Below are 20,216 nucleotides of genomic sequence, written 5' to 3' on the forward strand. Positions count from 1 at the left end.
ATAGTGGTAATAACCAATTCTGAGGGGATTAGTGCTCAAATAAACTATATATAATGATTTTTAAGCTTTAAAAATTTTCACACTTTTATGTTAACCTTTGAATAATAAGTAAGTACGGACAAAATTAGCTAAGAATATTATCGGCTCACTTTTTAAAATATAAATATTTATCTTTCTCCATCTGTCTTCCTATATTTGCGCCTATTATGTCTTTGGCATTTGACTAGTGTTCCTCATACTACCAGAATTTAGAGGGATTTTCCATACAGTACTGTAGACCTGAGGAGAGGAGTGGTTACCATTTCTTTCCTTCATTGATAGCCAAGCACTAATATTGACTTCACCAAACTCTCTTGAAGTCAACGTTGTCCAATGACATATAGTTCACTTTGCTAATGTTTTATTTTATGCTATTTTTGTCATGCCAGACAAGTGCAGCTTGCTGTATGCACAAAAACCATAGCCAACATGGAAACAGATACAGTGTTGGACAAGGAGTGGGTAAAAGGCTTCCTGACTCATAGTGGTAGCTCAGAGACAAGCTCTTCTACCTTTCTTCCTCCCACCCCTCCAGTACGCAGATGCGCCAGTGGAAGCTGGCAGAGCCTTTAGGTCAGCGATGATCACAGCTGTGCTGCCCTCACTTTTTACCCCTCTGCTGGGGGCACAGAGGGGACACATCTCTGATACACTTGATTGACAGTGGAGTTGAATCTTACATGATTTCACAAATTATAGAGCAACATGGCGTCTTTTTATAAAAAAAAAAAAAAAAAACCTGTAAAAGAATAAGCCAAATAAGGAGAGTCATGGAACACATGAAGACATCATGGTTGGAGGTGGGGTCCCCAAAGATGAATGTGGAGATTACAACCCTTCTTCATAAGAATGACAAAGGAGTGTTGGCTTGGGAGGAGTATTAAGGCATAAAAATATTTTATTAATTATGTGCATAATAGTGTTTCAGTCAAGAAAATGGTGCATTTGAAAACTTGACGAAGTAGAACCACCCAAAATGAAGAATGACTATAAATTTAAAGCCACAGTAAAAGAAATGAAAAGTAAACAGTTAAAAAATGAACAAATGATTTAGAAGATAAACTTGAATTTTTCTTAGAAAAGATAATAAAAATAAGGTCAATAGATAAGGCTAAATAAAAATTGAAAATTCTGGCAGGAGAGATGACTTACTGGTTAAGGTACTTGCCTGAGAAGCCAAAGGACCCAGGTTCAATTCCCCATGATCCATGTAAAGCTAGATACACAAGGTGCCACAATCCCACTTGGTTCTCTTTCACCTATGATGCTCACCCTGGGAATCCAGCCACTACTGGGTGAGAAAGTCAAGCATCCATGTGAAAAGGCTGTGCTCCAGCTTCAGCCAAAGCTACTTCAGCCTGCCTAGTCAACTGCTATTTTCCAACACCAGTTACACCAAGTGGAAAAGAGATGAGCTTTCCCCACATAAGCCTCTTGAAATTGCAGGTTCATCAATAAAATGTTTTCTTCACATCTCTATGTTAAGCAGTATTTGTAAAAAGGAATACAATTGCCCCACTGAATATTGCCAGTCTTTTCTGGCCTCTATAGACTCTGTTTCAACAGTCAAAATGGGATGGGACTATTTTACTCGCCTGAGTAATTATTCTTTATAAACAAAGCATATTGAGTAACTGTTACACATTATTGGTGGCATAGACTGAACTCATAGAAATTTTTTTGAGACACCTCTTAGTAACTCCTTAGTAACAGGATTATAATTGGTAACTACACCTAAGATTACTGGTAGTAAATAACAGAGTTTTACAAATCTTATGGCACACATCAATGACTAATGAGATACTCTCAGTCACCAACTGTGCAGACACAGCCAGGAACACAAGGAGTCTATGCACAAGAGGGGACATGAAACCACAGATGTCCTGAGAGTGCCCCCACCCCCCGCCACAACCTCAGAGGACACCTCTCTGAAGCAACAAATTCCCAGTCCAGATGGTGAAATAGGATGGAGGTGGAAGAGGCACAGTGCTTTTTGTCACCAGGCACTATCCACTTCCACATTACTCAGTTCTCATTCCAATGAAGAATGAATTTTTTTCTTCTGTACTTATAAAAACTCAACATGATTTACAAGACCATCAATCTCACTTATGAAAAGTAAAAGACATTTTCCCTTTTTTGTGAAGTTAAAATATTCAAGATCAGGTTTCTAAACACAATTTGATTTAAAAAAATTTGTTTTGGGTTTTTTATGTGTTTGCAAGTTTTAAAGATAGAAGTTAAATAGACCTTTAAATAGAAATCCTTCATTTGACTAAGCAATAAAAATGATTTTATTAGCCAATATGCGATAAGGCATCATCCCTAAAAATCAATTGTTCATTACCATCTACTAAAACAATAATAATAAAAAGCCTTGTTTTCTGAGATGCAAGAATTTTGAAAATTCGGCCAAAGCTATAGTTCAATACAAGACCACTTAGAAGTTCAAAGACAGTATCATATTAAGTCAAAGCTTCCAACATTTACCTTTACTTAAAAGTCATCTAGGGCTGGAGGGATGGCTTAGCAGTTGAGGCCTTTGCCTGCAAAGTCAAAGGACCCAGGTTCAATTCCCCAGGACCCACGTGAGCCAGATCCACAATAGGGTGCAAGTGTCTGGAGTTCCTTTGCAGTGGCTGGAAGCCCTAGAGCATCCATTCTCTCTCTCTCTCTCTCTCTCTCTCTCTCTCTCTCTCTCTCTCTCTCTTTCTCTCTCTCTCTTTCTCACTCTCAAATAAATAAATAAATAAAAATAAAATATTTTAAAGTCATCTAATATTAAGTGAAAAGGTTTCAATTATTTAATTCCTTCATTTTCTATTTCCTGGAAAAGCTTAAGAAGCAATGGTGTTAGCTCTTCCTTAAAGGTCTGGTAAAATTCAGCAGTGAATCCATCTGGGCCTGGGCTGTTTTTAGTTGGGAGATTATTGATAACTGTTAGAATCTCCATGTTTGTTATAGGTCTATTTAAGTGATTAATCTCATTTTGGTTTAATTTAGGTAGGTCATATAAATCAAGGAAATCATCCATTTCTTTCAGATTTTCATACTCTGTGGAGTATATGCTTTTATAGTATGTTGTCAGAGACCATGACCTGACCGCCCTAGGAAAAAAGAAGAACTAACAGCCTTCATATGGCCCCTCACTGCCCTGAGGACAAAAGAGAACTAGCAGCCCTCATGCAGCCCCTCCCTCGAGAACAAACAGCTGCTCTGGGAGACGTCACAAGAGAGATTCCGAGAAGATGCTCCAGAAGATTACGGCCAGGTGACCCTACTTCCTCCTTCCTTGTACCCCCTCCCCCTTTTTCCCCCCTTATTGCCCTATCTGCTGGTTGATTATAAAAGAGCTAAAAAATCCAACATTAAATGAGACCTTGACAAAACCTCCGCTTGGTCTCCTTCTTCTTTCCCGCCCGTTCTTTCAGGTTGCAGCCCTCCTCGACCACCCCGCATAACATTGGCCCCGCAGGTCGGAGGCAGTATGCCCCTATGATTTTTTGAATTTCTCTGGAATCTGATGTGAGGTTACTGTTTCATCTCTGATTTTATTAATTTGTATCTCTTCTCTCTTTCTTTTGGGCAGATTTGCTAAGGGTTTATCAACCTTGTTTATCCTTTCAAAGAAACAACTCTTTGTTTCATTCATTCTTTGGATTGTTTTTTTTGTTTGTTTGTTTGTTTGTTTCTATTTCATTAATTTCTGCCCTAATCTTTATTATTTCTTCCCATCTACTGATTTTTGGTTTGCCTTGTTCTTCTTTTTCCAAGGCTTTAAGGTGAAGCATTAGGTTGTTCAATTGCAAGCTTTCTAATTTCTTAATATAGGCACTTAAGGCTATAAATTTACCTCTTAGAACTGCCTTCATTGTGTCCCAGAGATTTTGATATGTTGTTTTCTCATTATCGTTTGACTCTATAAATTTTTTGATTTCCTTCTTGATTTCTTCATTGACCCATTCATCATTTAGTAGTGTATTGTTTAGTTTCTATGATTTTGCGTATGCTCTATAGACTTTCTAGCTACTGATTTGTAGTTTAATTCCATTGTGGTCAGATAGAATGCAAGGAATTATTTCAATTTTCCTGAATTTGTTAAGATTTTCTTTGTGTCTTAATATATGGTCTATTTTAGAGAATCTTCTATGTGCTGCTGACAAGAATGTATATTCTGCAGCCTTTGGATGAAATGTCCTGTATATATCTATTAGGTCCATTCCTTCTATGACCTCATTTAGTCCAGATGCCTCTCTATTTATTTTTTCCCAAGATGACCTGTCAGTTGATGAGAGTGGGGTGTTAAAGTCACCCACCACCACTGTGTTTGGTGTTATCTGTGACCTTAATTCTAATAGTGTTTGTTTGACAAATTTGGGAGCCCCCATGTTAGGTGCATATATGTTTAGAATTGTAATGTCCTCCTGTTGGAGTGTGCCCTTAATCAATATAAAGTGACCTTCCTTATCTTTCTTGACTAACATTGGACTAAAGTCTACCTTGTCAGATATTAAGATAGCAACCCCTGCTTGTTTTCTAGGCCCATTTGCTTGAAACACCGTCTTCCAACCTTTCACCCTAAGATACTGTCTATCCTTTGTAGAAAGGTGAGTTTCTTGGAGACAATAAATTGTAGGATCCTGCTTTTTAACCCAGTCTGCAAATCTATGTCTTTTTGTTGGGGCATTGAGGCCGTTGATATTAAGAGATATTATTGAAAGGTGTGTATTTATGTTTGCCTTTTTTTTTTTTTTTTTTTTTTGTGGTTCCGGTTCTACCTGTGCTTTCTTGTGTTAACTAGTATTTGAGTATTGCTTGTTTTTTCTAGGTTCCTTATATGTGTGCTTTTCCTTTTGTTCAGCATGGAGGATCCTATCAAGTATTTTCTGTAGAGCTAGTTTGGTTTTCATATATTTCTTTATCCTGCTTTTGTTGTGGAATGCCCTTATTTTTCTATTTGAATGGATAGCTTTGCAGGATAAAGTAACCTTGGTTGACAGTTGTTATCTTTCAGAACTTGGAATATATCACTCCAAGCCCTTCTGGGTTTTAAAGTTTGTGTTGAATAATCTGCTGTAATCCTGATGGGTTTGCTTTTGTAGGTAATTTGATTTTTCTCTCTAACTACTTTCAATATTTTTTCTTTGGTTTGTGTGTTTGGAAGTTTGATTATAATATGGCGAGGAGTTCTTTCCAGGTTTTTTCTGGCTAGGGTTCTAAAGGCTTCCTGTATCTGCATTGGCACCTCTTTCCCAATTTAGAGGAAATTTTCTTCTATGATTTTGTTGAAGACACGTACTATGCTTTTGGAGTGGAATTCTTCTCCTTCTACTATGCCCTGAATTCTTATATTTGATCTTTCCATAGTGTCCCGAATATCTTGAAATTCCCACTCATACTTTTCAATAAGTTTGTCTTTCTTTTTGTTGGACTGTATTAGATCTGCCACCTGGTCTTCTAGTTTAGATATTCTGACCTCTCCTTCATCCATTCTACTGGTGAGATTTTCTACAGAGTTTTTTGTTTCATTAACTGTGTACTTCATTGCTAGTAATTCTGACTGGTTTTTCTTTATTATTTCTGTTTCCTTATTTTTGTCTTGTATTGCCTTCTTTATTTCATGAAATTGGTGTCCTGCGTCTTCTTTGAGTCCTTTGATTTCCTCTTTGAGTTCCTCTTTGACTCCTTTGATTTGTTCTGTGACTTCTTTGAACATATTTACTATCATTCTTTTGAAATATTTCTCAGGCATTTCCTCTAACTCATTCTCACTGGAGGTCATTTCTGATGCATTAATACTTTTAGGTGGATTTATATCATCTTGCTTTTTAGTGATTTTTGTGTTATAGTGTATATATTTTTGCATCTTGGATTAAGTTAATGCTTGGATTTTATAGCTATCTGGGTATTCTTAGCTGTATCAATTGATTTGATGTTACATATTTTCAGGGTAGGAGCTTAAGGTATTAGGTGTGGCTCTTAAGACTCTCAGAGTATCTACAAAGGTGCTCCTAGGGGTTGAGTTTCCCTGCTATGGGAGTATTCAAGTAGGCTTAGTGGAATAAAATACAGGTAGGTAGATTCTAAAAGTTAACTAAATACTGTACACATTCAATCAAAAACATCCCCAAGTATGTATGCAAGAGTAGTTATTATAACAACCAGATCCTCTATCAACAAAGAGGTTAAGATTTCTGGTCTGTTGAGGGATCCAAGTCAGCTTGTGACCAAGTGAGACCCTTCCCTGGTGCAATCCCAGTTACCTTGGATTATTTTGGTCTCAGTCAAGTTGCTGCCTGGGTCATCAGGCTGCTGTTCTGATTTCTGGAGCTGGGCACTGGCTTTCCCTGTGGGGCAAACCAAGCCTGGCAACTGTAGCCCTGCAGCTCAGCACACCCGCTGCTGGAACTGCTGCTGTTAAAGCTGCCTCTTCTGGGTCTGTCGCCGCTGCTGCTGAAGCTGCTGCTTGTGGGTCCACCGCCGCTGCTGCCACTGAAGCTGCTGCTGCTGGGTCTGCCGCTGCTGTCACTACTGGATCTGCTGCTCCTGGGGCTGCTGTTACCGGTGCTGGAGCCACTGATGTTGCTGCCAGACTCTCCTCCTGCTTGGGTCCTGCTATTGGCTCAAGTTGGCGTGGCCGGGTCCTGGGACCGCTGCTCTTTTTGCTGAAGCTGGGCACAGGCGGTGGGGGATGGGAGGGAGCCAGAGCTGCTCTAGTTCTCTCGCTGTTCCAAGTGTTCTTCTACCTCATGGTCTGCTCCTCCGTTGCTCACTGCCGCTCTCCCTTCACGTTTCTTGAGTTGTGTAGAGCTCCGGTGTGAGTGGAAGCTCCCTGCACCTGGCTTTTCCTGTTGCTGGAGCCGAGTCTGGTGGCTTTCTGGTGTGCTGCCACCGCCGCCTCAGTTGGCGGAGCTGCTGAGGCCACTTTTGCCAGCCTGTGCGGGCTCTGGATGCTCTGGATCTCTTCTACTTCTCTGCTGCTGCTTCAATTTCCTATACACCTCACTTTTTAGTAAAAGTGTATATTTTGCTGAGTTTTGTTTTGTTTTGTTTTTGGTCGTTTTCCCCCCTGGGCTGCTTTGGTATGGTACCTACGCTGCCATCTTAACCAGAAGTTGGTTTCAATTATTTACATTCTCTTTATCGGATATCTGTGTATATCTTCTCATCTGTATTATTTCTTGGTAATTACATTCCAAGGATATTAAAATATCAATCTGTCAAGAAAATTCCTTCAAATGTACTGTTACAGATCCTAGCCACTGCTGCACTGAGCAAGGATGTGTTTCGGTGCTCAGAGCTGTGCAACTGTAATTAGTGACCCATTTACTGATTCAAAATGATGAGTGACTGAATCTTAACAGAAATCCAGCATCCCCCTACCCAGTACTGAGATAACTGCTGAATATACTAAACAATGGACAGGTGCATGCTGATGTCTGAATAACTAATGGAAGAAACTTGTCAGAAGCACCTGGAAAGCAAGATAGATATCTGAGAGAAATGCAGGGAAAAGAAATTTAGTGGAACCTGTGAAGAGGTTTTTGTCCTGAATGGTACAAACTAATAACTCATCTTAAGCTCTAATTCTTCAGCCAAAAATAAAAACCAAAATATCTAAATAATATTTAAACAAAATTATGTGCAACCTAGTTTTTAGTTTCCTTTTATTACATGGATCTCCTCTACTCACCTTCTTTGTTGGGATTTTCCAGTGTCCTTCACTTCTGCTTTTTATTGTTGTGGTTGTTGTTTCCTGACTCATCCCTTACTCATGAGTTGGTTAAAAATTAATATTTTGGGTTGTGGTGGGACATGCCTTTAATCCCAGCACTCAGGAAGCATAGGAAGGAGAATCTCTGAATTTGAGGCCAGGCTGAGACCACATGGTGAATTCCAGGTTAGCCTGGGATAAAGTGAGACTCTACCTCAAAAAAATTAAAATTTTCAGGATAACTTGTCATAGTTACAAAGGATCTCCTTTTTAGCATGTTAAAAATACTAACATTTTAAGTTAAAGAGTCTACCTCCTTCTTTTACATATCCAATGGATTCTGAATATCTTACATTATTGTTACAGATTTTAATATCTCTGAAATTGAGTCTGTTTCTCATTATTGCTCTGGTTCTGTAACAAACATGCCAGTGGGTATAAGATATTTGACAGGAAAAAGAAATCTAGAGAAATAAAATTTAGTAAATAAAGTTGCCCCTCATGGCTCAGAAAAAAACAGGTTATAGAAATCCAAACATTGACAGCTGAGCCAAAAGGTTAATTCAGAGATCAAGACTCAAACATTAACAAATTCCAGTAACACCTTCACTATTTGTTTGGTTCATATTTCAAAATATGGATGAGAAACATTGAGTAAAGATAAAATATGCCAAGAAGATTTTGTTCAATAAATAAAAAAATAAACTTTCTAAGTGGTAAAAAAACATAATGGTTTAAGTTATGGAAGTTTCCCTCTGTGGTATAAAACTAGTAGAACTCATCTTTTAATGGTGGTGAAATGAGTGTAACAAAACTTTATAACACAGTATTTAAGAAACTATAGTAACCCATAATTCTGCAGGTCGTACGACCTGAAAACATAAATTGGTTCATATATGCCTTCAGGCAAGGAGGCTATGTGACACACAGAAAAATGCCAAAACAAAAAATCAAAAAGTGATTCTCATTCTCATATATCCAGTCATCTGTTTATTACAATGATTACACTATAGTTCTAAAAGAAAAGATGATGCTGAACTGACCGGCTATTTGGAATGAGGGAAGGTTCTACCACTCCCAACCTCACCACATAGTCAATGAAGCCCAGAAAGATTACAGATCAAACTATAAAAGGTAGACAGTTCTTTGTGAGGCAAAGATTTCTGAAAGAGAATGCAAAATTACTAGCCATGTAAAAGTAATTAATAAGCTGAACCATGCAAAGCTAAGAATGTTTCTTTTCTTCATGGTATATTTACATAACACCAGAGTAAGGTTAAAGACAATTCAAAAAAGATAGAATATACTCACAATACATGTCCAATAAATTATTCATATCTACCCTATGTAAGCTACTTCACTATGGTAATAAAAAAGACAGCTAATATAATAGAAAATGAACAAAGGACTTGAACAGTGACTTCATAAAAGAAGATGTAAAATAATAAACATATGAAAATGTACAAGGAAGAGAAAATTAAGACCAACCACAGTTTGATGGTTGTCAGACTTTGTCCATCAAATTAACTGGAATGAAAAGGACATAAAATACCAGTTGACAGTCTGAAGAAACCATAATTCTCAGACATGCTGCTAGGAAAATGAACAGTTCTGACACTTTGGAAAACTAATGGGAAAATCCAAGGAGAGAACAGACCCCAGATCAAGCGTACAGGAACTCTGTTTTTAAGTAAATAAACACATAAATGTGTAAATATATTTACTAAAGACATGTACTAGGATATTCACAACAGTAATGTCATCAATATCCAAGCCTGAAAAGTACACATATGTTACAGAACAGAGTATGTTGGACAATCATTAGACTGTTAGGTCAGATGCTATGAAGCACTGAATGAACTGTGGTAACATAGATTCAGTTAACACGTATAACATCACGGAGGAATCTCACACACAGAGTGTTGAGCAATAGAAGCCAGAGTATAAGACAAAATTACCAATGCAAGTCAAAAGCATAGTTGCCCCTGACAGGGATAGTGACTAAGATTTGGAAAGGCACCTCTACTGCTGAGGAGGCTCTGTCTTCATTGGGTGCTGCTCACATGCGATTGTTCAGTTTTGACATCTATCAATTTGTACACTGAAGATAGGAACACTTTACTATGTAAGTGTTACACAGCAATAGTTAGTTTATTTTTATATTTATATATTTATTTGAGAGAGAGAGAGAGAGAGAGACAGAATGGACACGCCAGGGATTCCAGCCATTGTGAATGATCTCTACATGCATGCACCAGCTTGTGCATATGGCACATGGGTCCTAGGGAATTGAACCTGGGTCCTTTAACTTTGCAGGCAAGCACCTTAATTTCTAAGTCATCTCTCCAGCCCCCAAAGAGTTAGTTTTAAGAGCACATCATAGGATTTTCAAGAGTTCACACTTGTTAGCTGTATGATTATTGAGCAGACTTACTCTAAAAATTTCATTCATAAAATGAGACTAAAAGCAGTTACCTACTCTATAAAACTGTAGGCATTAAACAAGCATTATGTAAACTTTTTAAATCCCCTAGACACAATTACATATACATAAAAATCCCATTTAAGAAGTAATAAGTTACTGGAGAGATGGCATAATGGTTAAGGCCCTCCTTGCCTGAAAAGCTTATGAACCTAGGTTAAACTCCCCAGAACCCACATAAGCCAGATGAACATGGTGTTGCATGGATCTGGAGTTTGTTTGCAGTGGCTAGAGGCCCTAATGTACTCGTTCTCTCTCTCTCTCTCTCTCTCTCTCTCTCTCTCTCTCTCTCTCAAATAAATAAATAAATATTTTTTAAATAAAAGTCATATACAGACAGGGCAAGCCAAAGTAACTTCTACGTGGGGAGTTCTAAGAGTCTAACTGCAACCCAAAAAATCTCAATCTGAGGTTCAGTTTGTCACTACCTGATAGCTGGTATCTTATTTGGACTAAATATAGAGATGACATATCAATGAGTGGCTAGCATTCCTAAATCAAAGAGTAAACTGGTCGCCATTTTGACATCCATGGAGAGTCTGGGCTACAAAGGAATGTCCACTTTCCTGAGTCCTAAGCCGAGAGTTTCCTCTATTCCCTAATTTACCTTTCACCTACGCTCCCACTCACTATCTTCCCTCTTTTTTGAAAAGGAGAGGATCATTATTCCATTCTCATTTAAAGACATGGGCTAAGCAAAGAAGAGAAACAAAACTTCAATCCCCTAACATGTGAATATGCACTATGGAGAATAGGAAGTAATTAAACACAAATCATCTGAGTGCATAATAGGCACTCAGTAAAATATTAGCCATTTCTTCCACTTCAAAGAGCTAACTGTCCCATTCTGAATGATTTCCAATCACCTTCAGGATTTTTCCCAGCCTTGCCTGACATCCAGAGGATATCTGGGGTCTGCTGCTGTAAAGAGAATCTCATGGTCTTCTGAGACATGGGAACATCATAGTCTGATGCACCGTGTACTTGTGTGAATAGAATCTAATGACTCTGCTTTAAAAGAATAAGAAAGATCTTATTCTGTACCCAATATGAGTGACCATGGCTTGAAACACAAATTTGCATGATCATGAATACTGTATTCTTCATGAAAGTGGTACATTATATGAACTGAGCTGGAAGCTTCCTCCCTGCCAGCTAGCTTTTTTTCATATCAGATGGTGCTATATAAGCTGCTGGGGGAGAAAATCCATCAATAGTTCTACCCAGCTGTACATTCTACAACGGACTTGTCAGGTAAGATAGGCCCACTGGTGCAATAGTGATATTAATGTTATGAGAGTAACCAACTGCTTTCTGATTTAATTTGAGGCCCAATAAACGGTATGGGTTTCATGCCTAGCACTGTAAACCTTGCCAAAAGCCTATAGCTAGGGACACAAACCTTAGATAGCATCTAATTTGTACCAAATGGACAGGATGACAAACTACCTTGTAGACACCTATATTTATTCCCATAGATTGGTACTACTTGAAACCTCTACCACAGAAGATTCTCACTACTATGGGAAGTAGTTAATGCAGAGATGCACAGCTGGAAAAATTGCTGAGAATAAGTGACTACTGTGTATTTAGCTTCAAACAGCACATATAACCCTCCCACCCATGCTTAGGGAACCTCAGAGAAGAGGGTATGGAAAGAATATTAAGAAGAGGGAACATAAGGATGGGGAAGAAGTTATTCTTAATGTTGTCATCTGGAGATTACATGACAATTACACTCATGAACCTACAGCAACTGTGGTTTCCAACACACACCTGAGCCTATCAATATTTCACCATTGATGGAGGAAGTATCTTTGAGACCCCAGGCCTCTCAGACTAGCCAATAGCAGCCAATGGTTGCTGGGCGGGGGAGGGGGGGGCCTCAAGTTCATCAGTGTTTCCCATTCCACAGTAAATAACCTTCCACTCATGATCATGCAGGTACCGCTAATTTAACCCAGTAGGTTTTGATAAGGTATAAAAGTAACAACCAGACCAACCGCCTGCAGGAGGCTCTGAACCTCTTCAAGAGCATCTGGAACAACAGATGGCTGCGCACCATCTCTGTGATCCTGTTCCTCAACAAGCAGGACCTGCTTGCTGAGAAAGTCCTCGCTGGGAAATCGAAGATCGAGGACTACTTCCCAGAGTTTGCGCGCTACACTACTCCTGAGGATGCGACTCCCGAGCCTGGAGAGGATCCACGCGTGACCCGGGCCAAGTACTTCATCCGCGATGAGTTTCTGAGAATCAGCACTGCTAGTGGAGATGGGCGCCACTATTGCTATCCTCACTTCACCTGCGCTGTGGACACTGAGAACATCCGCCGTGTGTTCAACGACTGCCGTGACATCATCCAGCGCATGCACCTTCGCCAGTACGAGCTGCTCTAAGAAGGGAACTCCCAAATTTAACTAAAGCCTTAAGCACAATTAATTAAAAGTGAAACGTAATTCTACAAGCAGTTAATCACCCACCATAGGGCATGGTTAACAACGCAACCTTCCCTTTCCCCCAAGTGATTTTGCGAAACCCCCTCTTCCCTTCAGCTTGCTTAGATGTTCCAAATTTAGTAAGCTTAAGGCGGCCTACAGAAGAAAAAGAAAAAGAAAAAGGCCACAAAAGTTCCCTCTCACTTTCAGTAAATAAAATAAAAGCAGCAAACAGAAATAAAGAAATAAATGAAACAAGTGAAATAAATGAAATAAATGAAACAAATGAAATAAATATTGTGTTGTGCAGCATTAAAAAAATCAAAATAAAAATTAAATGTGAGCAAATAAAAAAAAATAAATAAATAAAAAAAATAAAAGTAAGATGAGGATTAATGGGGAAGAAGAGTGTTAATGGGAGGGAAGGGGGACAAGACAGGGAAATTAGGGGAACAAGATCAAAATACATCATATATATATATATATATATATATATATATATATATATATATGTATGTATGTATATGTGTGTGTGTGTGTGTGTGTGTGTAAATATCAAAAATTTTATAAGTATTGGAATCCAGAGGAGAGCCAGTCCTCAGATAATTAGCTCATCTAGTACTGGAAGGCACTACATGAGCTACCAGGGGAAAGTGGCCAACATCTGTCCAAGCAACTCAAAGTCTAAGCAACTCAGAAGCAAACAACCTGACATGATTCTCACACAGGTGCAATAGTGGCACACAGCCATAGTGGGTAACCAGCTGCTCTTGGATTGGCTAACAGATCTTCTCAGTGAAAAGGAAACCATATCTGTAACTGGGAAACTAGTCAGAATCATATCCAGATAATGATTCTGCTTTCCATTGTCAAGCTCCCACTAACCTTACACTATAAAGGTATCTAAACACTTATAATCATCTCTAAATTAATAATGGTTATCCTATTTAACTGGCACTGACTTCATTCTCCATTGGAGAATCTGCTTCTCTTTCTCAGATGGGAACTAGATTTGAGGAGATAAACAGCCCAGCACACTCCAGCCCAGCCCAGCTGAAACCACAGAATTGGGGAAATGAACAAGAATGCTGCTCTCTTAGTTAAGCTGATAGCAGCACAAGGGTGAGGGAGAAAGATACTGAGGACACTCAACACCTACCAAACCAGACATCTAGATGCTCCTAAGTGCCCATCACTGAAGTGACTTAAAACATTCCCATAATGGCTCAGGGAATCTTGTGGAAGAGGGGGTAGAAAGATTGTTAGAGCCACAAGTTGGGACATTTTGCTTCTCCCCCATAGCTGACTGCTGCCTCATAATGCATGACCCACAATACTCATGGGGTTGACCTGCATCCCCAATGAGAAAGACCTCTTCAGAAAAGGGGCAGGGAGGAGGGAAAGGATGGTAACAGCATGTGATGTTTACATACAAAATATGTCCATATCTAATAATAAAAAATTTTAAAAATTAAAATTAAAAATGTTTAAAAAGTATTTTTTTTAAAAAAAATGGATGAGGGAAATGAGGTTTCATAGCCACAGAACAAAGATCACAAATTAATACATTTACAAAATACATTAACAGGGGTATTAGTAGGCAGGCTATAGCAAAGAAGGCTTTTCTGTAGATTTCAGTTGTCTTATTGAATTTTAGCTTCAGGATGACAGAAGCTATAAGTCAGCTAAACTTGGCAATACAGTCCATGATTTATACATAATAGACACAATGAGAACATTAGCTTGGCTATAGAGGTTAAAAATAAATAATTATCAAAAGGGCTAGGTTGGACCAAGATGTTTTATCTACTGATTTAAAATATCCCATCTCTTTACAATCATAGTATTCACCCAGCTAAGGTCAAATAGACTACAACATCTTTAACACAAATATAAAGTGCAGCTTCACACACCCTCTGGAATCTGCAAAACGTGTGTGTCTCATGACAGAAGGCAGAATGATCCTCGGGAATTTCCTTTTGGATATTAGGAGGAAAAAAAGGAACCCTCCCCTGTATAACAATACCTTGTAGATTTGGGGGATACTCACATCTTGGGATATTTAGGCATCATATTTTTTCTTTCCTTCTTTCTAATGGGAGAACCACTCAGTAAACAAAAAGTCATGGGGACAAGTCTACCATACAATTTGGAGCTCAGCCCATCTTCTCAAGCTACTCACAACCTTATCTTATTTCATTATTATTATTAGTATGTGGAAACTTTGTATGGACACATCATATGTTGGTACCACTATTTCCCTCATCCCTGACCCCACTCCACTGAGGGCCCACCTTAGTGGGATTGCTGGTGTTCACCATGGGGTTGTGGGTTACATGACATGAAAGCAGAAGTCTGTCATTGTGTGGAGGGCTATGTCTCTGTATATTCCCTTCTATCTAATGGTTTCTTATATTATTTCCCCTCCTCGTCTGCAAACTTCCCTGAGCCTTGGTGGATGTGCTTAAATTCTACTTTAATGTTTATTTCTCAGCAGCTTCTGGGTTCCTGCTTTGGTACATTTTGAGTATCCTCAGTGTATGTCTCCATACTATATATTGCAAATCCATAACCAACATCATGCTAAATGGAGAGAAACTCAAAGCAGTCTCATTAGGATTAGGAACAAGGTTGCCTACTCTTTTCACTCCTCTAGTGGAAAACCTGCTATTGTTGCTATGCTAGATGGACAACGTGTCAAACTATCTTTTAAATATCCACATTTGTTCCCCATAGATTAATCCTGCTTGTAGCCTCGACCATAGAATTTTATTGGCAATGGGCAAAGTTAACAAAGAGGTGCATAGGTGACAAATTTTCTGAAAATAGCTATTGTATGCTCAGCCCTAAGGAGGACATCTAAACTACCTTCTCTAAGGCTTAGGGAACATTGTGGAAGAGGGGTCACAAAGAATATAAGGCAGGAGGATGGGAAACAGGGATGTGGAATACTATTTTCTGGATAGCACATAGCTGTTATGCTCATGAACTCATATCAGCTATGGTCAATTAATACTTCATGCACAAAATTGAACCTGTCAGTACCTCACCATGGACAGGGAAAAGGGTTCATAAGACCCCACACCTCCCAGAGTGTCAAATGGTAACTAGTAGTTGCTGGGAGTATTTTCACTGGTAATTTACTAAGTGAAAGTTGGATGGGAATTACTTGGAAAAGAAGAAAAGTTTAGGAGGGGAAAGAGGATAAGAGAGGTTAATAATGGGGGATGGGAGCAACAAGTTCAAAATACCTTATATACATCTATAAAAGTGTCAAACATTTTGACAAAAGAAGGAAAACTAGTGCTGGCAAGATTTGGAAGAAAGTAGAACCCTGTCAGTGTACCCCAGTCAGCCACTATGGAAATCAGTGAAGAGGTTCTCAAAAGCCTAATAATAAGGCTACCATGTAACTCAAGTATACCACTCATGGACACATAGTCAAAGAACGCTAGAGTCTACTACAGAAGTACTTGCTTATCTGTATTTATTGCTGGTATATTTGCAATATCTATGAATGTAATCAGCCAAGGTGTACTAATGAATGGGTAATGAAGAAATGGTACATATATACAGTGTTATTTAATTAAGCTGGAAAGAAAAAATGGAACCATGAAATTTGCAAAAACATGAATAGAACTGGAAAATATCCTGAGTGAGATAACCCAGGCTCAAATTTTGTAAAATGATTAAAAATTTAAAAATATATGAGGTGCTGGAGAGATGGCTTAGCAGTTAAGGCACATACCTGTGAAGCCTAAGGACCCAGGTTTGATTCTCCAGGCCCCACATAAGTCAGATGCACAAGGTGGCTCATGCATCTGGAGTTCGTTTGCAGTGGCTAGAGGCTCTGGCACACCCATTCTCTCTATATATATCTCCCTCTACTTTCTCTAATAAATAAATAAAAATTAATAAGTTTTTAAAAGCATATATGAGATAAAAGATGTTTACTTACAAATGTACCTTTAACTGTGTTCCAATGTGTTAAAGTAATGGAACATTCACAAATGTCATTGCCACTCAGTTCACCACACACTCCCTGCCAGTGAGAACCACTGTTGGAATACAACTGAACTCATCAAAATTCATCAGCTTTCTAAGGACAAAAGTCCAAATTGTACCAACTTGAGAAGAAAAGGGGCTTTGTTCAACATGTTTGGTGGACCCAAACACAGTGACACATACCTTTAATCCCAGTATTTTGGAGACTGAGACAAGAAGATCACAAGTTCAAGAGCAAATTTGATGATATAGCAGGGCTCCAGCCCAACCTGGAGCTTTGTCAGAAATGGGATGATAAGCGGGGGAGGAGGGTAGGGGGAAAAGAAGGAAAAGGTATTGAGGAATCTCAGGAATCCAGGAAAGGCAGAGTAAAACTGGAATTCAAAGAGGACTTGATTGTTGCCTAGAGTGCCCTTGCTTCAGTCTTATTGGCCTCTCTCCAGGAACTGGCTTCTTCCATGCTATAGAGGACATGCCAACCCAGTGCTCCCATGACTATCACAGCTAGAGAAGGGCTCTCCTCTGGTTTCAACATGAAATGCCAACGAACCACAGCCATCAGCAGCAATGTTCCAAGGTACAGGCTTCCTGAGGCAAATCCAAAGAGGAGCACACTGTTGAGATCTATTACAAACACATATCTTCTGCTGTGACACTTACAGAATGCTAAGCACAAAGCTAAAAGAATAAGTGACAAAAGAAGCACAAATCAAAACCCAAAACAGAGAGTGAGAGAGAAAGAGACCAATAAGTATTTTTTCCAGTTAAAAATAACCAGACATTAGGATTAAATGATAGTTGAATATCACAGCAGTGTGAAAGTGAGTGAAAGGAAGTTGTTTGTGACAGGCGTATGGCTCCCCATGATAAGGCACTGATCCCCATCTTTAATAAGAACCAATAATAAGCACACTGCATGACTCCTCTCTTTCTAATATTATGGGTAAAATTGTGCCAGCTGAATCAAACGCAATTACTGCTTAAGGCAGAATAGATGAAAACTCACAGCTCCTCCACATAAAAAAGATTCGGTGGGTGACAGAACTAAAGAAGAAAGATGTAATAATGTTTTTATGATTATTACTTGGATTGTTATTATTTTGGTTTGGGTTATTATAATTATTATTATGATAATTACTTTTTTATTGATACTTGCCCTTACGTTTATCTTGAGACAGAAACAATAACTGCCCAGCTCTCCTTGTAAAAGTGCCAAGGGAGTAGTTGGAAGTAATGATGAACGAGTCTTTTGCTTCTGCATTAGTCCTGCTGTAAAGGGCTGGTGACTCTTTCTAGATAGGTGGACTGTGTCACAGACATTAAAGGCACATACCTTTTTTCCCAAAGCTGTTCACTCCAACCTGGCAGTAACTTCCTTTTTGTTATAAAATAGTACATTTGAATGATTGCCATTCAACCTCTGAATTTCTTTTTCTCATCTTCTATGCAGAGTTGATAAGAGCAGTTTCTGTGCTCCACTTACTTCACTGATTACAGAGCTCACAGATCTGGGTCTTGCATGATCACTATTTTTTGGAAGGAGAACAGGAATTAATTGATCTTCTATCTCTGATACTACTTGATGGAAATGTAATAAGAACTGGTAGATTTTAATACTACCAGGAAGCCATAGAGAACTTGACATTTCAATTTGTTTCTGAATCACTCAGATAGCTAAAGAAATAGGAATGTACATACATTAATAGGCTTTCTGACAGGGATATGAGGAGAGGGGTAGAAAGAACGATGTGGATCACTCATGCATAGGAAACGCAGCTAGAACAAGTTTAAGCTACATAGAGATTTCTCTTCAGTCACTTTTACTGGATGAGAATAAATACGTGTAAAACTCTGGGGAACTGATGCACCAGAAACCTGTATTGAAGGTTATGCAGACTTGCAGGGTACTGGCAGGCTTATGGCCCTCCCCTTCACAGCCATCCTATCAGTTACTGCCTGCACTGGGCTGGACACTGGATGGCCTTCATGTTCAGTGCCTCTGTGTCACCCTCCACCTTTATTCACTACCCATCTCCAGACTCTTTCCCAAAGTCACCAGTCCTCCTCAGTTGTCAACCTTTGCAGTCTCAGGAAGCAGCAACCTAAGCAACCCCTTCTCCACAGCAGCAATGAGTGAACAGGTTTCATCTGTGGCATTCCTCCTCTAAGTGTTTTGTTATCAAGAATGGTGTAGAAACTGATTCTCCCACACTTGCCTGTTCTAACAAGTTCTACTATTTTGGCCCCACCCCTTAGAGTTCCTATGTAGGGAAAATTAACTTTGAATCTGAATAGATTGTTTTCCCTGATTTACCTTCTACTCAGAGTACACATCTGAACTGAGTTTCCCCCCTCCCCCTCTCTCTCTCTCTCTCTCTCTTTGAGCTCGAGTCTCATTCTAGCCCAGGTTGTCCTGGAACTCACTCTGCAGTCCCAGACTGGCCTTGAATTCCCTATGATCCTTCTACTTCTACCTACCAAGTGCTAGGATTAAAGATCCTGCATTCTTTTTAAAATTCATTTGCCTCTGTGTGTGTGTTCATGCACGTGTGTGCATATGCACACACTCACATGCAAGGGCCTCTTGCTCCTCTGAAGGAACACCAGATGCCTGTGCCACTTTTTGGGTTCAGCTTACATAGATGGCTTGGGAATTGAACTGGAACAGCAGGCTTTACAAGCAAGAGCCCTTAACCACTGAACAATGCTCTCAACCCTTAAACTCTCTTTTAAATGACCTTGGTAATTCAGTTTTTTAGAAAATTAGGCCACATCCTTTTAAGGAAACCTACAAACCACAGAATCCATGTTTGACCTATGAGATCTTTCTAACTGGGGCAGCTTGCAGGTATAATTAATTGTTATACATCACCAAGCTCTTCTCACTCCTATGGTACAAACCTCTGCAACCTTCGTGGTTTCCCCCAGTTGTTCATCTATAGATTCATTAGTCCTTTCATGAATTGTACAGCTGACTGATTTTTACTTTTTACTTTTTTTCAGCTTTGTGTTTGTTTTGTGGGTTGATGGGTTGGTGGGTTGGTTGTGACAGGATCTCACTGTTTAATACATTTCTCAGGGTGGGCTGGCTTCTGCTTGCTGGGTTCTGAGCTCATAGGCATGTGCTCAAAAGGAAAGCAAGTTTCACCTTTTTGTTAGGGTTAATTCTAAACATGAATGATAAGCTAAAAATAATGTCCCCTTCAAGATGCATCCATCCTAACACGTATGCTCAGTGAACACTTTGCTCACATGGGAAAACAGTTGCAGATGTGATTAAAAACCATGAGATGAAGCCTGGCTTATCCAGGTGGCACAAAGCTAAAACCACAAGGCTCCTTGCCACAGGAAAGATACTTCTACCACAGAGAAGGTGGTGGGAAAGCAGCAGCAGGGGCCTAAAGATAGAGGAAGGAACCATGAAACAAGTGTATTGGTCTCCACTAGTTACTGAAACAGGCAACTCTTCTCTCTGGGCTTCTAAGAAGAACCTGCCCCTTTAATGCCTTAATTTTAGCCCAATGAATTTCATACATTGACA

The 20,216-nt window shown here is 39.2% G+C and overlaps 1 protein-coding gene across 1 annotated transcript; it reads left to right on the forward strand.

The window, feature by feature from the left end:
- Positions 1 to 468: 468 nt before the first annotated feature.
- Positions 469 to 12,908, forward strand: LOC101605247 (guanine nucleotide-binding protein G(s) subunit alpha-like). The gene is made up of 2 exons (XM_004662152.3): positions 469 to 501; positions 12,203 to 12,908. Exons 1-2 carry the CDS (start codon positions 469 to 471, stop codon positions 12,629 to 12,631), a joined length of 462 nt encoding a protein of 153 aa, XP_004662209.1. The 3' UTR covers positions 12,632 to 12,908.
- The last annotated feature ends 7,308 nt before the right edge of the window (positions 12,909 to 20,216 follow it).

The sequence above is a fragment of the Jaculus jaculus genome, chromosome 6 (genome assembly GCF_020740685.1).
Source record: "Jaculus jaculus isolate mJacJac1 chromosome 6, mJacJac1.mat.Y.cur, whole genome shotgun sequence".
In the NCBI taxonomy this organism is placed as follows: domain Eukaryota; kingdom Metazoa; phylum Chordata; class Mammalia; order Rodentia; family Dipodidae; genus Jaculus; species Jaculus jaculus.